The 17,506-nt window shown below is 42.5% G+C and overlaps 1 protein-coding gene across 1 annotated transcript in view; it reads left to right on the top strand.

The window, feature by feature from the left end:
* Positions 1 to 544: 544 nt before the first annotated feature.
* Positions 545 to 17,506, top strand: part of LOC138368997 (collagen alpha-2(IV) chain-like) — a 45,610-nt gene continuing 28,648 nt past the window's right edge. The window contains exon 1 of the mRNA XM_069331747.1: positions 545 to 614. Within this exon, the coding sequence (XP_069187848.1) occupies positions 545 to 614 (70 nt within the window). The remainder of the gene's footprint in view (positions 615 to 17,506) is intronic.

Below are 17,506 nucleotides of genomic sequence, written 5' to 3'. Positions count from 1 at the left end.
TCACATATCAACAATCAGTGTTTTGGAAGACAACTAATGAGTTCTACGTTCAGTAATTTACTAACTAATTAGGAAATATTCCTTATTAACCCACAGCCATATTTTTAATTACAGCTTGTCACGCCAGTTTGGCTCCAATTAAGCTGTTGTAGAGCTGATTGCCTGTCTGTCATGCTTGGTGGCGCTAATTATCCTTACCCACTAAACCACATCCCTCATGACTGTTGATGGGATAAATAATGATGCTAATGATATCCACAATGTTGTTATAGATATCCACAATGATGTTAAAGATATCCACAATGTTGGTATAGATATTCACCATAACGTTATAGGTATCCACAATGATGTTATAGATATCCAAAATAATGTTATAGATATCCAAAAAATTTTTATAGATATCCACAATGATGTTATAAATATCTACAATGATGTTATTGATATCCTCAACGTTGTTAAACATAGCCACAATGATGTTATGGATATAGATATTTTCACATGAACAGATTCTGGGACCATCGATCTGACTTTAATTGGACTCAAAATGGCTGTCAGTAATCCACCTGATAGTAATCCATCTGACAGTAACCCATCTGACAGTAATCCATTTGACAGTAATTCATAATCCATTAGTTTGTGAGTTATTGCGGGGGTATCCGGGGTTGCTCGGGTCTCTCTCCCAGATGTATTTATGTATTTATACCTCTATCTTCCTATTTATCTATGCATTAGTCTATCCACTTATCCATGCACCCATCTATTTCTCCATCTATCCATTCATTTATGTATCCATGCAGCTCTCCATTTACTTATCATGTATCTGCTCATTATCTCTGTCTCTGTCTGTGTGTGTCTGCGTTGTTTGTCTATGTCTCTTTCTACAAAATTAAAAAGATTTATATTTTTGTTTTTGGGGCCAGGAGGAGAGGAGGCTGCATTGTGGCTACCTTCTCTCACTTTTAAAATAAATCCCCAAATCCTTCCACATAGGAAATAATTCATACAATAACCAAGAATGACATTGTAGAGTGGACGAGGCTCGTCCCTCACAGAGGCAGAGAAACATCTCATTAACTGAATCGTAAAATATCAGTTACATCAAAAGGAAAATGAATGTAAATGATAAAGCAAATAAAGAGAATTGGAGAGTAGTGTATTTAGTGTCAAATGACCAGGAAATATACGTGGCATTAGACAAGAGGTTAATAAATGTGTTCAGCCAAAAGGGGGAAATCAAAATGCAATTACCTTCGACAAGTAGGTAAGAGGATCTTGATCAGATTTACTCAGAATGCCTCGAGGGACATGTAGTGAGTAAAGGGAACACTGACAACAGATTATGTCCAGAACCGCCTGGAGGAACCGTCTGACCTGTTAATATGGGAGAACACAGTGTCCTGTTAATGTCCACACACACACACACACACCAGGGACTCGATTCGAGTCCCTGGTGGGTGTGTATGTGTCTAAAAGTTGGTTTAATTTCAAACTTGCGTGTTCTGGCAAGTTAGAGCATAAAGCATGGACACCGTGTTCTCCCATATTAACAGGTTCTTGCTGGAAGACGTCAGTGACCTCTCACCTACTCTAGTGGTCTTGTGGGACGGAGGTTTGGGGCTTGAAATACCCCGAAATTTCCGTCCCTTTTAAGGCTCTGAGTGTGGTGTAGTGCGTACCTGCCATGCCAGTTGTTGTTGAAGCATCTGTGCTGGCGAGGGTTCGAGTCCCTGGTGGGTGTGTGTGTCTAAATGTTGGTTTATATATATATATATATATATATATATATATATATAAATATATATATATATATATATATATATATATATATATATATATATATATATATATATATATATATATATATATATATTCTGCCCAATATAAATATTGGGCAGAATATTCATATCCACACTAGTTTTCTAATATCTGCAAGCTTTTTGCGAAAATAATCTTTCCATGCATGTCTTGATCTATTTCTCTGGTCCATACAACATCAACAGTAATGTACGGCCTGACGGCTGAGTGAACAGGGCTCGGGATTCGTAGCCCTGAGGTGCACGGTTCGATCCCTGGCGGATGGGGGGGGGAAGTTTCTTTCACCCTGATCCCCCAGTTACCTAGCAGTAAATAGGTACCTGGGAGTTAGACAGCTGCTTCGGGCTGCTTCCTTGGGGTGTGTAACAAAACGGAGGCCTGGTCGAGGACCGGGCCGCGGGGATGCTAAGCCCCGAAATTATTCCCAGATAACCTCAAAAAGATTGTCAGTAACAGCCTTGATTACCCTTTGTACTGTATTGGCTATCCAGTTCATCTCTTGATATCCGTGGCAGAAAAACTGTTACCTCTTAATCAGCATACTGTTAACAGTATCTGTTAACTGTTAACAGTTAACAAATACTGTTAACAGCAAGCACATGTGGCCGCAGACCTGTAGATAAGGTTAATGAAGCTGAGAGAGAAAGCAAATAGAAGAAGATAATAGGCAAATGAGAGGGATAGAGACGTGAGGGTGGAGAAAGGAGGTGAGACAAGTGTGAGAGAACAGGTGAGGGAAGTGTAGGGTTAATGGGAGTAAAGTAGAGGCGAGGGAGAAATGAGAGGTGAAATAAATCATATGAGGCGGAGTGCCAACACTGTAATCTTAGAGCCTTCATTAAAGTTAATAAAGAACCCCTTTGTTGACATTCTTGAAGGAAGAACATCAATGCATTATATAACTGTTAAACCCCAAGATAGTACATAGTACAAACCCCACATGAGGTAATGTGTCTGAGACCACAAGATATCACATGAGGTAATATATCCAAGACCACAAGATAACACATGATGTGTTATCTTGTTACCACAAGATATCACATGAGGTATCATATCACATATCACATAAAGTAATATATCCCAAACCACAAGTCGCCCAATGAGTAAGTAAACTCCTGAAAAACGACTCCACTCACAACGGAAATAATTGGAAACAGGATATGAAAGGCAAGGAAGGGATAAACTTTCCAGGAAGAGAGAGAGAGAGAGAGAGAGAGAGAGAGAGAGAGAGAGAGAGAGAGAGAGAGAGAGAGAGAGAGAGAGAGAGAGAGAGAGAGAGAGAGAGGGGCCAGAGTAGCCTTAATGATTATTAGTGTTGGTGAGTCTTCATAAAGAAGTCAGTTTCCGAAGAAAATGGGATGCATTAGTGACAAGAAATACTTTTACCACAATCGATACAAAAGAAATAAGAAGAATGGATTAATTAAAAAAATTAAATCGATACCTACATGACGAAATATTCCATAGATTCAAACACGAGGAAAACTGACAATTTGAAACACTGATCAACATATGAAACATCTCACAAAAATTCAAACTTTCAAAATAAACATAAAATGAGAGCAGATCAAAGGCATTTGTTCATTATTTAAATTAAAAGTAGATGCAGGGAACGATAAAAATATAGAATAAATAGAAAGCCATAAAGGTAGAATTATAAGCGGTAGAAATAAAGCCCACGCCAAGATATTGTCCAATAATCAGTAGACTTTGTTAATGATGCAACATTGCCCAATATTCTTAGGAGGAAGATTGCAACACATCTCAGGCATTACAGAAACAATATTGTCCCTATAATGCCTGTCTACAGTGTAATATAAGATATTTACAGATACTATATTATGGATACTTATATCACAAATACCTTATTACAGATACTTATATTACAAATATTATATAACAGATACAATATTACAGATATTATATTACAGATACTATACTACAGATACTTGTATTACAGATACTATATTACAGATACTTATATTACATATACTATATTACAGATACTTATATTACAAATACTATATTACAGATACTTATAATACAGATACTTATATTACAGATACTATATAATGGATACTTATATTACAGATACTATATTACAGATACTTATATTACAAATACTATATTACAGATACTTATATTACAAATACTATATAACAGATACTTATATTACAGATAATATACTATAGATACTATACTACAGATACTTGTATTACAGATACTTATATTACAGATACTATATTACAGATACTTATATTACAGATACTATACTATAGATACTATACTACAGATACTTGTATTACAGATACTTATATTACAGATACTTGTATAAATTGCACTTGAATTACAGACACATATTACCGATACATATAATACATATATATGTATTACGGTTACATATATACAAATATTACAGATACATATATTAAAGATATATAGATTAAAGAAACATATAGTCCAGATACATATAGTACAGATACATATATTACAGATACATATTTTAGAAATATATATATTACGGATACGTATATTACAGATTCATATATTACAGATACATATATTTCAGATACATTTATTAATGATACCTATATTAGATACATGTATTAAAGACAACATATATAGTACAAGTACACTTTACAGGTAGGCAAATTACTTATATAAGGCGATCTAGCCATTTACTTACAATCCAAACAATATGTCTGGGCAGGAGAGATCACACACAACAGTTGCTTAATTAAGTCTTAAGCTTCAGAATGTATTCCAACTTGAAACCGGCCATATACTGCAGGTATGTTGACGACATTTTTACACAGGTACCTGATGTCAGACATCTGCAGGAGCTGAAGGAGGCGTTTGAGCAGAGTTCCGTGCTGCGTTTCACTTACGAGATGGAAAAGGATGGGAAGCTGCCCTTTCTACATGTAACAGTCATGGAAAAGAGCGGAGGTTTCCACACTGCAGTCTACACTAAGGAAACGAACATAGGAATGTGCCTAAATGCCAACAGCGACTGCCCAGACAGGTACAAAAGGAGTGTTGTTAACGCATATGTCGACCGTGCTCTCAGCCACAGCTCAGAATGGAAGCAAGTCGACGAAGAACTCTGTAGGGTAAGGCAGGTCCTAGTCAACAACGGCTTCTCCAATGGTTTCGTCGAAGACATCATAAGAAGGAAAGTGAAACGCCATGCAACCTCTGAAGAGACAACTAACACAACACCTATACCCCCTATTAGACTATTTTACAGGAACTTCTTTTCCACAGCTCATAAAACGGAGGAAAGGGTCCTGAAAGATATTGTTAATAGAAACGTTATCCCTACAGACAAAAATCAGAGGATACAACTGACGATTTACTATAAAACCAGAAAAACGGCCAGCCTACTCATGAGAAACTCTCCAGACACAAAGCAGAACGCTTTAAAAGAGACCAACGTCGTCTATGCCTTCAAATGCCCTCTTGGGGACTGTAAGCTCCAAAAAAACCCAGTATATAGGCAAGACAACAGCATCTCTTTCTTGGCGTTTAACGATGCATAAGCAACAGGGCTCCATTAAGGAACATATAATCTCTTCCCACAACCAAACCATCGCCAGAGAAATCCTAATAAACAACACAGAAATCATCGATAGATACAACGATAGCAGGCAGCTTGACGTTTGTAAGGCTCTACACATTAAAAAGTCAACACCAGCAATCAACAGCCAATTAATGCACAACTATATATATATATATATATATATATATATATATATATATATATATATATATATATATATATATGTCGTACCTAGTAGCCAGAACGCACTTCTCAGCCTACTATGCAAGGCCCGATTTGCCTAATAAGCCAAGTTTTCCTGAATTAATATATTTTCTCTAATTTTTTTCTTATGAAATGATAAAGCTACCCATTTCATTACGTATGAGGTCATTTTTTTTTATTGGAGTTAAAATTAACGTAGATATAAGACCGAACCTAACCAACCCTGCCTAACCTAACCTATCTCTATAGGTTAGGTTAGGTTAGGTAGCCGAAAAAGTTAGGTTAGGTTAGGTTAGGTAGTCGAAAAACAATTAATTCATGAAAACTTGGCTTATTAGGCAAATCGGGCCTTGCATAGTAGGCTGAGAAGTGCGTTCTGGCTACTAGGTACGACATATATATATATATATATATATATATATATATATATATATATATATATATATATATATATATATATATATTGGTAGCAGTCTTTCCTGTAGACATATATTATTAAATATGACCGAAAAAGTAAGATTAATAATTCTAACACGAATTTTCTCAATCTTTCGTACATTACGCTTCACTGTTGGAGGTAAATCAAAAATCAATTCTCCAAAATTCATTTTTATTTCTAGTCTGACGCGACACGGGCGCGTTTCGTAAAACTTATTACATTTTCAAAGACTTTAGTTCACAAATACACAACTGAATAGAACTTACGTATCTCCGATTTTATATCTACATTTGAGTGAGGTGGAAGGGGTGATGTGGCATTAACACAAGACAGAACAAGATGTGGCATTAATAGGGTATTAATTTCATCAACACAAGACAGAACAAGAGTATTAATAGGGTATTAATTTCATCAACACAAGACAGAACACGAAACAATGGATATTGAATAGAAGTGTTTGTAGAAAGCCTATTGGTCCATATTTCTTGATGCTTCTATATTGGAGCGGAGTCTTGAGGTGGGTAGAATATAGTTGTGCAATAATTGGCTGTTGATTGCTGGTGTTGACTTCTTGATGTGTAGTGCCTCGCAAACGTCAAGCCGCCTGCTATCGCTGTATCTATCGATGATTTCTGTGTTGTTTACTAGGATTTCTCTGGCGATGGTTTGGTTGTGGGAAGAGATTATATGTTCCTTAATGGAGCCCTGTTGCTTATGCATCGTTAAACGCCTAGAAAGAGATGTTGTTGTCTTGCCTATATACTGGGTTTTTTGGAGCTTACAGTCCCCAAGTGGGCATTTGAAGGCATAGAAGACGTTAGTCTCTTTTAAAGCGTTCTGTTTTGTGTCTGGAGAGTTTCTCATGAGTAGGCTGGCCGTTTTTCTGGTTTTATAGTAAATCGTCAGTTGTATCCTCTGTTTTTTGTCTGTAGGGATAACGTTTCTATTAACAATATCTTTCAGGACCCTTTCCTCCGTTTTATGAGCTGTGGAAAAGAAGTTCCTGTAAAATAGTCTAATAGGGGGTATAGGTGTTGTGTTAGTTGTCTCTTCAGAGGTTGCATGGCTTTTCACTTTCCTTCTTATGATGTCTTCGACGAAACCATTGGAGAAGCCGTTATCTGTAGGGTAAGGCAGGTCCTAGTCAATAACGGCTTCTCCAATGGTTAAAATCAATCTGGTTAAAAGCTCAATCTGGTTAAAAGGGACAGAAAGAAAAGAGAAAGCGCACGTTTCTAATATGTTTAATATCACAATGCTTGTGGGTATACAATATTTATTGTTGTTCTATTGTCTGTGGAGATATAGAGATTGTCTGGTTGCCGACTTTAGAACACGGAACATATAATTGTCCCTACGAGAAACAATCCGTGTCTTGATATAAACTGCACAGTTCTAAAGATTGGCCCTGAGCTTTCTTGATGGTGATTGCAAACACCAATCGAATTGGAAATTACAATCTCTTAAACTGAAATGGCATATCTGATGGAATCAAAGGAATGCGAGGAATGAGGACATCTTCACCTATGAAAGGTCCTGTCAAGATTGTTGCTTCTACGACGTTGCTGATTATTTTTTTTTTACTGCAAGGCGCGTGGCCTTGCAAAGTTTTGGCTGGTTGATATTTCGCAACATAATAATTGGCACGCCGAATTTCAATTGCCGTACATGTGATGGTATCCCTGGCAGATCAAGTGAATTCAACAATTCTGTTGGGTAATTAACCGCTTCATCTGCTACCACCACAGTGTCGACGGACTTGTATGTGACTGCCTCGCTTTGTATGTTAGACTGAATAATATTGTTAAGTTCGGAGACGTCCTTGTTCTTGGTCGCAAGAATAGCTCGTTCACTCAGCCAACGTGAGTTTTATAATTGGTTTGAATACTGGGAAATACTTTTTCAACCAATTCTTCTTTTGACGTCACTAAATTGTAGAAGTTATGAGGCAATGAAATTCGTCCTGAGGTCAGATCAACCGGCACTTTTCCGTTCCCAATTTCCATAAATTGATGCGAGAATATCTCAGCTGATGCATCGTTTTGCAGCTGGACACGCATATTTGTAGTTAATTTTAACGTCTTTCCGTGGCGCCACAAAGTAGAGTATTTCAGTCGAGCATTTATTTCGTCCGCTGGTGTCGATCGAGGAATTACATGTAATGTTTGCCTAAAATCTCCTGTAAGCAATATTAATGGGTTCCCAAACGGTCCGATGTTTCCACGCAAATCTTGCAATGATCGATCAAGAGCCTCGAGCGATTTTTTGTGGACCATTGTTCATTCATCCCAAAAAATAAGTTTGCCTTTCTGCAATACTTTTCCCATGCCGGATCCTTTGGAAATGTTGCACTTGGGAGTTTCAATGAATTGCACGTTCAATGGCAATTTCAAAGTCGAAGTTGCAGTTCTTCCACCTGGTAGTAATGTTGCAGCTATTCTGGACGATGCAAGAGCTAAGGTTATGCCTTTTTGGGACCGAAATGCTGCCAGAATTAATCTAATTAGGAAGGTTTTATCAGTTCCTCTTGGCGCATCTAAGAAGGTTTCTCCAAGCCCGTTATTGACAGGTGGAATTATTTGATTGTAAATGCCTCTTCGCTCAAGCGTTAGCTTAGGAATATTTGAATGCACATATGACAACAGATCTCCCGTGTTGTAATTTTGTTCACGACGCAATTCTACATCGAACGAAGCAGCAGCAAATCGATTCAGTGATGGCATTTCCAACTTATTGAGAACTTTGTTCACGATTTCTAAGCACAAGTCTTCAATCATTATCAACGCTTCGTTGTAGATTTTTGCTGTGAAATCCATGTTCATATTTGAATTTTCTTGCTTATTCGATGGGTAATATCTACAGTCATGTGCGATTTATATTTATCCCATAACTCTGTTGGAGATGAAGGAGAGCCGGTGGTCAATATGATTGTAAACAATGCACGAATTTGATTTGGATGTGACGTGTTGGACGCGTCATTAATGCATACATCCCAATGTCGGTCGTTCTCCAATAAATACAGAGCTGGACATGCACTACGGAAAGTGGCACGTGTTACGCCGCTGACAAATCTCAGTGGCTGGAAAGACGTTGGACCGGGCACATTTACCAACACCATTGGAAGAAAGAAGTATTCATCTTGATTGGGATGGACGGTGAATAGTCTGCCTATCGTAGTTTATTTGACTATGCCAAGTTGTCCATCGACTCGCTCTCCTCATTTGCGTCGTTCACATGATTTACTACCAGTTACACTGAAAAATAAGAACAGTTAAAATAACGATATGAACAAAAATTAAAAAATAAACAAATAAGCTATACCACGAAATGAACGGTATGGTAAACAACACAGCTCAATTCCAACGCAACGTCACACAAAATAATTAGATCAAAATAAAAATAAATTAAAATCTATGAAAATTAAATTTATCAATGCAATCAGAAACATTGAAATGGAATTGTAACATATTTTGTATATCATGTGTTGCTCTTACGTGCAACAGATTGCGCTGTTTTTCAAAGAACGCATGTTTTTACCTGTCACAGGTGTGGCATCTAAATAGTAGGTATATAAAAACACGCACGTATTCGAATCGAACGTTGTCAAAATTTCAAAGCAATCGGTGAAGAATTTTCGGAGATTACAGCATGTGTTGCTCATACGTCCTACAGATGGCGCTGTTTTTAAATAAAAGCATGTTTTTTCCTGTCACAGGTGAGGCATATATTAAGTAGGTATATAAAAACACTCGCCTATTCGAATGCAATATTGTGTCAAAATTTCAAATCAATCGGTTTCGAAGATTTCCCTCACATCAAAAACACACGAAAAACGCAGCTTTTAAAAAAATCCCGTGTTTTCCCGTCACCGACGTGACATCTATATAGTATGTATTTAAAAACCCGCTCGGATGGGAATGGAACGTTGGGTGAAAATTTCAAGGCAATCGGTGAAGAACTTTCAGAGATTAGCGATTTTGAACACACGAACATTTACATTTTTATTTATATAGATGTGTGTGTGTGTGTTTGTTTTGAGTACGAAATATCAGTGATCATATGTTGGCGAGTAACAAGGGTCAGTAACAAGGGTCTGTAACAAGGGTCAGTAACAAGGGTCAGTAACAAGGGTCAGTAACAAGGGTCAGTAAACAAGGGTCAGTAACAAGGGTCAGTAACAAGGGTCAGTAACAAGGGTCAGTAACAAGGGTCAGTAACAAGGGTCAGTAACAAGGGTCAGTAACAAGGGTCAGTAACAAGGGTCAGTAAACAAGGGTCAGTAACAAGGGTCAGTAACAAGGGTCAGTAACAAGGGTCAGTAACAAGGGTCAGTAACAAGGGTCAGTAACAAGGGTCTGTAACAAGGGTCAGTAACAAGGGTCAGTAACAAGGGTCAGTAACAAGGGTCAGTAACAAGGGTCAGTAACAAGGGTCAGTAACAAGGGTCAGTAATCAAGGGTCAGTAACAAGGGTCAGTAACAAGGGTCAGTAACAAGGGTCAGTAACAAGGGTCAGTAACAAGGGTCAGTAACAAGGGTCAGTAACAAGGGTCAGTAACAAGGGTCAGTAACAAGGGTCAGTAACAAGGGTCAGTAACAAGGGTCAGTAACAAGGACCAGTAAACAAGGGTCAGTAACAAGGTTCAGTAAAGCCAAAGGGTCAGGACGCCATGAGGTCACAATATAGTGGCAATAAAGTTTTTCTTCAACCTGTAATAAGAAAATAAAACATTTTATATGGCCCAGAAATCTGCTCGTTCCAGCACCATAAAAACTTCCCTCCAGCCAGTCCCAACTCCACTTATAACTCCTTGGCAGAGTTTACCTCGGACGACTCAACCTCAACTGGAGCAGCATGATGAATAAGAACATGGAGGTGATGATGGACTTGTTCATGGGCTTGGAGCATGAACATTATGAACATGGAGGTGGTGAAGGACTTGTTCATGGGCTTGGAGCATGAACATTAAGAACATGGAGGTGGTGAAGGACTTGTTCATGGGCTTGGAGCATGAACATTAAGAACATGGAGGTGATGAAGGACTTGTTCATGGGCTTGGAGCATGAACATTAAGAACATGGAGGTGATGAAGGACCTGTTCATGGGCTTGGAGCATGAACATTAAGAACATGGAGGTGATGAAGGACTTGTTCATGGGCTTGGAGCATGAACATTAAGAACATGGAGGTGATGAAGGACCTGTTCATGGGCTTGGAGCATGAACATTAAGAACATGGAGGTGATGACGGACCTGTTCATGGGCTTGGAGCATGAACATTAAGAACATGGAGGTGATGAAGGACCTGTTCATGGGCTTGGAGCATGAACATTAAGAACATGGAGGTGATGAAGGACCTGTTCATGGGCTTGGAGCATGAACATTAAGAACATGGAGGTGATGAAGGACTTGTTCATGGGCTTGGAGCATGACGGCCTGATATACAAGGAGGTGATGCAGGAACTGGTTCACGAGCCTCGCCAGCCGAGGTATACACACACACACTCATCGCTACTGAAATGTTAGTCCAACCACTTTGGTCTGGACGGTAGAGCGACGGTCTGGCTTCATGCAGGTTGGCGTTTAATCCCCGACCGTCCATGTGATTTGGCACCATTCCTTCCCCCCCCATTCCATCCCAGAACCTTATCCTGACCCCTTCCAAGTGCTATATAGTAGTAACGGCTTGGCGCTTTACTTTGATAAATCCCTCCCTCCTGAAATGCTATCGTGGGACAACAACATGAAGATTAGATTGAATATTTTATCCTACCCTTATTCACCCTTAGAAGCATCCCTTACCCATCTTACCCTTACCCATCTTACCCTTACCCATCCTACCATTACCCAGCCTACAGCTAATCAACCTATCCAAACCCAGAACACCATTACAAAATCAACAGAGACCCAGCTTATCGGTTCCTATCCAAGATTGACTCAAAATACTGCTCATTGCTTCATTAACAAGTAAACTAATTTCAGCTACTGAACTATGGCTACAGCAAGACGCTAAATGCTAGCAAAAGCAGTTGAACTGCCTGTGTCTTGTAGTCAAACGCTCTCTAATATTGACAGAAGAATACACATGGTGTACGTATCCTAATTATCATTAGTTTTGAAGGTGGATATGCTGTTTGAAACAACCACACCTAAGTGCATTGTCTTACACTAGAATATGTTGAATAGTTAAGTTTAACTTAGGATACGTGGTTATATTCTGTTGCCAACTGGTGGTATTTTAACCTGTCATCAGGGTCGTTAAAGCTGCGGCCCTCCCTAAATACCAGCCCGTCCTATTAAACAAAGGCCAAAATCCATTCCATGCACCCACCAAACCCCCTGTTTATGAATGAAAAACGGTTTACACACGAATCAGAACTGATGACGTTCGAACACTTCTCGAACAGTGCTTTGCTGACGACATTTGTTCGAACTACAACGCTGTAAATGCTTCACCCACGTACTACAAATACAAATAATCGCCAACCGAACCTAAACACCTAACCTAACCTATGCCTTTATATGCACAATATACTAATATCTTATAATATTAATTTTTATTTGAGAAAATTCCCGTTTTGAATGAACCGCATGTAAAAATTTAGGAATGCGTCCGTGGGGTCGACCGCTGGATGTAATGGATGTGAGGACGGGCTGCATCAGGAGCATTAAGAGACCACTCGTTTCAGTCCATCCTGGGACATTATCAAGTCGCGTAATAGAAGATTTATTGATTGATGAAGATTAAGTCACCCAACAGGTGGCACGGGCATGAATAGCCCGTAAGTAATAGAAGAGAGAGCGAGGCAAATAAATAAGATTAGTGAGATAAGACGTGAGGAGCAGGTAACAGAAAAAAGGTAAGAATAAGATGAAAAGTAAGAAAATCTTTCATCTTATTCTCAGAATAGAATGAAAGACATTCATCTCGTTCATATAAAAGGATGAAGGTAAGTATAAGAAGAAAAATAAGAATAAGTAAAGAAGTAAGAATAAGCAACATGGACAAAGCTTAGGTCAGATCACGTTTGTTAAGAAGGTTGGAGCACTTGAGCACTCAACACTGCCACACACGCGACCAAACAACAACGTTGCTACAACGTTCGTAAAAGGTTTAACACCACCTAACAATTGTAACAACCAATATAGCAAGTTGTAACAACGTTCTAATAAGTCATAAAAACGTTATAATAAGATGTAACAACTTTATCACAAGTAGTAACAAGGGCATCATAGGGACCGTTACGTTGTGTGTGTGTTGGGCAGCAACAAAGCCAGGACTCAGGTTCATGTTGGGTATCAGAGCCGCTTACCCAGGACGGCGTCTGTCAAGAGTAGTGGCAGGAAAGATTATTTTAGACGACCCATCAATAGGATGATTGGAGTCACAAATATGACAGAAGAGAGCATTGTTTGTGTTTGCAGACTTAACATTTCTTTTGTGTTCTTTAAGTCTGTCATTAAGTGTACGGCCAGATTCACCAAAGTGTTGGAGAGGACAAGACCAACAGGAAATAGAGTAGACACCAGCAGCATTAGAAGCAGGAGGAGCAGTGTGAAGCAGATTACTTAGAAGAGTGTTAGTGTGTCGAAAGGTGAGCTTCATGTCAAGTGGTCGAAAGGTATTAGTGAGAATTTTGAGTTCAGATATGAAGGGAAGGCAGAGCACAGTGGTACTGATGTTGGAAACAGGTTTGAGATGAACAGAAATGTTTAACTTGAGAATATGCACAGTTGATAAAATGTAAAGGGTAACCATGGCGAGAGAAAGACTTGTAAATAAATGAGCTTTCAGATCAAGGAACTGAGGGTGACTGATGCGAAGAGCGCGCAGGAACAGAGACGAGAACACTTTTCTTAACAGAAGGAGGATGGTTGGAAAAGAAGTGAATGTACATATCTCTGTGCATGGGTTTGTGGGAGACAGAGCAAGAGAACCCGCACACAGAGCTGTCAACATGAACGTCAAGAGAACAAAGGAGGGAATTAGACTACCGTCCAACGCTGAAACTGATAGCAGGAGCCAGGAGAAGATTGATGTGTCACTCGGTATACTTAAACACGCGGCAAATTAACCTCTGTTGCAACGACTCTAAGTCGGTGAAATGTGGTCAGTAATGTCGCATCTAAAGTGTCGGTATACATGTTCTCTGCAGCCATGACAGCTTCCTTTCCCTGGGTATATGTGCTGGGTATTCCCAGACGCCGCTCTACACGACTACGCCACCACAGGCTCAAAAGAATTGTTACCTGGGGTTCTGCTGAACCCACGAGTGTTCCTGAGGCTTCCACTGAAGCCGTACCAGGATTTGTCACAAAATTCCCCCCCCCCTTCATGCACTCCGCCTCAGTCGTCCAGCAATGCACCTCTGATGCCCCTCTTTCAGTACACTTTGTTTTATTGATAGTCACATTACTGTGATTGTGTAATAGGGCCTTTAAATAGGAAACTTTAAACTGTCCAACCAGTGATGTGTGCGTCTGCTGGGAGCCCATGCGCATGGTAGCCAGGATCTCTAGTGAGCTTGGAAGATTTTCAAAGAGGTTGGCTTTATTTGGAATGGCCCCCCCCCCCGGTCCCATCCCAAATCCTTATCCTAATCCCTTCCAAGTGCTATATAGTCGTAATGGCTTGGCGCTTTCTCCTCATAATTCCATTCCATCCTTTCTAAAGAGTATGGGAGGCGGCGTGCCGGAACTTTTTAAAGTTCAAGAATTCTCTAAAGGAAACAATATTTGAATTCTTTAGTCAAAAAATATTATTTGTTTATATTTAAACGATGATCAAAAAATGGACAAGATGCATACACCAGCCCGTCCTCATACACCAGCCCGTCCTCATACACCAGCCCGTCCTCATACACCAGCCCGTCCTCATACACCAGCCCGTCCTCATACACCAGCCCGTCCTCATACACCAGCCCGTCCTCATACACCAGCCCGTCCTCATACACCAGCCCGTCCTCATACACCAGCCCGTCCTCATACACCAGCCCGTCCTCATACACCAGCCCGTCCTCATACACCAGCCCGTCCTCATACACCAGCCCGTCCTCATACACCAGCCCGTCCTCATACACCTGCCCGTCCTCATACACCAGCCCGTCCTCATACACCAGCCCGTCCTCATACACCAGCCCGTCCTCATACACCTGCCCGTCCTCATACACCAGCCCGTCCTCATATACCTGCCCGTCCTCATACACCAGCCCGTCCTCACACACCAGCCCGTCCTCACACACCAGCCCGTCCTCATACACCAGCCCGTCCTCATACACCAGCCCGTCCTCATACACCAGCCCGTCCTCATACACCTGCCCGTCCTCATACACCAGCCCGTCCTCATACACCAGCCCGTCCTCATACACCAGCCCGTCCTCATACACCAGCCCGTCCTCATACACCAGCCCGTCCTCATACACCAGCCCGTCCTCATACACCTGCCCGTCCTCATACACCAGCCCGTCCTCATACACCAGCCCGTCCTCATACACCACCCCGTCCTCATACACCTGCCCGTCCTCATACACCAGCCCGTCCTCATATACCTGCCCGTCCTCATACACCAGCCCGTCCTCACACACCAGCCCGTCCTCACACACCAGCCCGTCCTCACACACCAGCCCGTCCTCACACACCAGCCCGTCCTCATACACCAGCCCGTCCTCATACACCAGCCCGTCCTCATACACCAGCCCGTCCTCATACACCAGCCCGTCCTCATACACCAGCCCGTCCTCATACACCAGCCCGTCCTCATACACCAGCCCGTCCTCATACACCAGCCCGTCCTCATACACCAGCCCGTCCTCATACACCAGCCCGTCCTCATACACCAGCCCGTCCTCATACACCTGCCCGTCCTCATACACCAGCCCGTCCTCATACACCAGCCCGTCCTCATACACCAGCCCGTCCTCATACACCAGCCCGTCCTCATACACCAGCCCGTCCTCATACACCAGCCCGTCCTCATACACCAGCCCGTCCTCATACACCAGCCCGTCCTCATACACCAGCCCGTCCTCATACACCAGCCCGTCCTCATACACCAGCCCGTCCTCACACACCAGCCCGTCCTCACACACCAGCCCGTCCTCACACACCAGCCCGTCCTCATACACCAGCCCGTCCTCATACACCAGCCCGTCCTCATACACCAGCCCGTCCTCATACACCAGCCCGTCCTCATACACCAGCCCGTCCTCATACACCAGCCCGTCCTCATACACCAGCCCGTCCTCATACACCAGCCGTCCTCATACACCAGCCCGTCCTCATACACCAGCCCGTCCTCATACACCAGCCCGTCCTCATACACCAGCCCGTCCTCATACACCAGCCCGTCCTCATACACCAGCCCGTCCTCATACACCAGCCCGTCCTCATACACCAGCCCGTCCTCATACACCAGCCCGTCCTCATACACCAGCCCGTCCTCATACACCAGCCCGTCCTCATACACCAGCCCGTCCTCATACACCAGCCCGTCCTCATACACCAGCCCGTCCTCATACACCAGCCCGTCCTCATACACCTGCCCGTCCTCATACACCAGCCCGTCCTCATACACCAGCCCGTCCTCATACACCAGCCCGTCCTCATACACCAGCCCGTCCTCATACACCAGCCCGTCCTCATACACCAGCCCGTCCTCATACACCAGCCCGTCCTCATACACCAGCCCGTCCTCATACACCAGCCCGTCCTCATACACCAGCCCGTCCTCATACACCAGCCCGTCCTCATACACCAGCCCGTCCTCATACACCAGCCCGTCCTCACACACCAGCCCGTCCTCACACACCAGCCCGTCCTCACACACCAGCCCGTCCTCACACACCTGCCCGTCCTCACACACCAGCCTGTCCTCATACACCAGCCCGTCCTCATACACCAGCCCGTCCTCATACACCAGCCCGTCCTCATACACCAGCCCGTCCTCATACACCAGCCCGTCCTCATACACCAGCCCGTCCTCATACACCAGCCCGTCCTCATACACCAGCCCGTCCTCATACACCAGCCCGTCCTCATACACCAGCCCGTCCTCATAGACCAGCTCGTCCTCATACACCAGCTCGTTCTCATACACCAGCCCGTCCTCATACACCAGCTCGTCCTCATACACCAGCCCGTCCTCACACACCTGCCCGTCCTCATACACCAGCCCGTCCTCATACACCAGCTCGTCCTCATTCACCAGCTCGTCCTCATACACCAGCCTGTCCTCATACACCAGCCCGTCCTCATACACCAGCCCGTCCTCATACACCAGCCCGTCCTCATACACCAGCCGTCCTCATACACCAGCCCGTCCTCATACACCAGCCCGTCCTTATACACTAGCCCGTCCTCACACACCAGCCCGTCCTCACACACCAGCCCGTCCTCATACACCAGCCCGTCCTCATACACCAGCCCGTCCTCATACACCAGCCCGTCCTCATACACCAGCCCGTCCTCATACACCAACCCGTCCTCATGC

Source organism: Procambarus clarkii, chromosome 3 (genome assembly GCF_040958095.1).
Source record: "Procambarus clarkii isolate CNS0578487 chromosome 3, FALCON_Pclarkii_2.0, whole genome shotgun sequence".
In the NCBI taxonomy this organism is placed as follows: domain Eukaryota; kingdom Metazoa; phylum Arthropoda; class Malacostraca; order Decapoda; family Cambaridae; genus Procambarus; species Procambarus clarkii.
The sequence above is the reverse complement of the archived record's forward strand: the minus strand, read 5'-3'. Positions and strand labels throughout refer to the sequence as shown.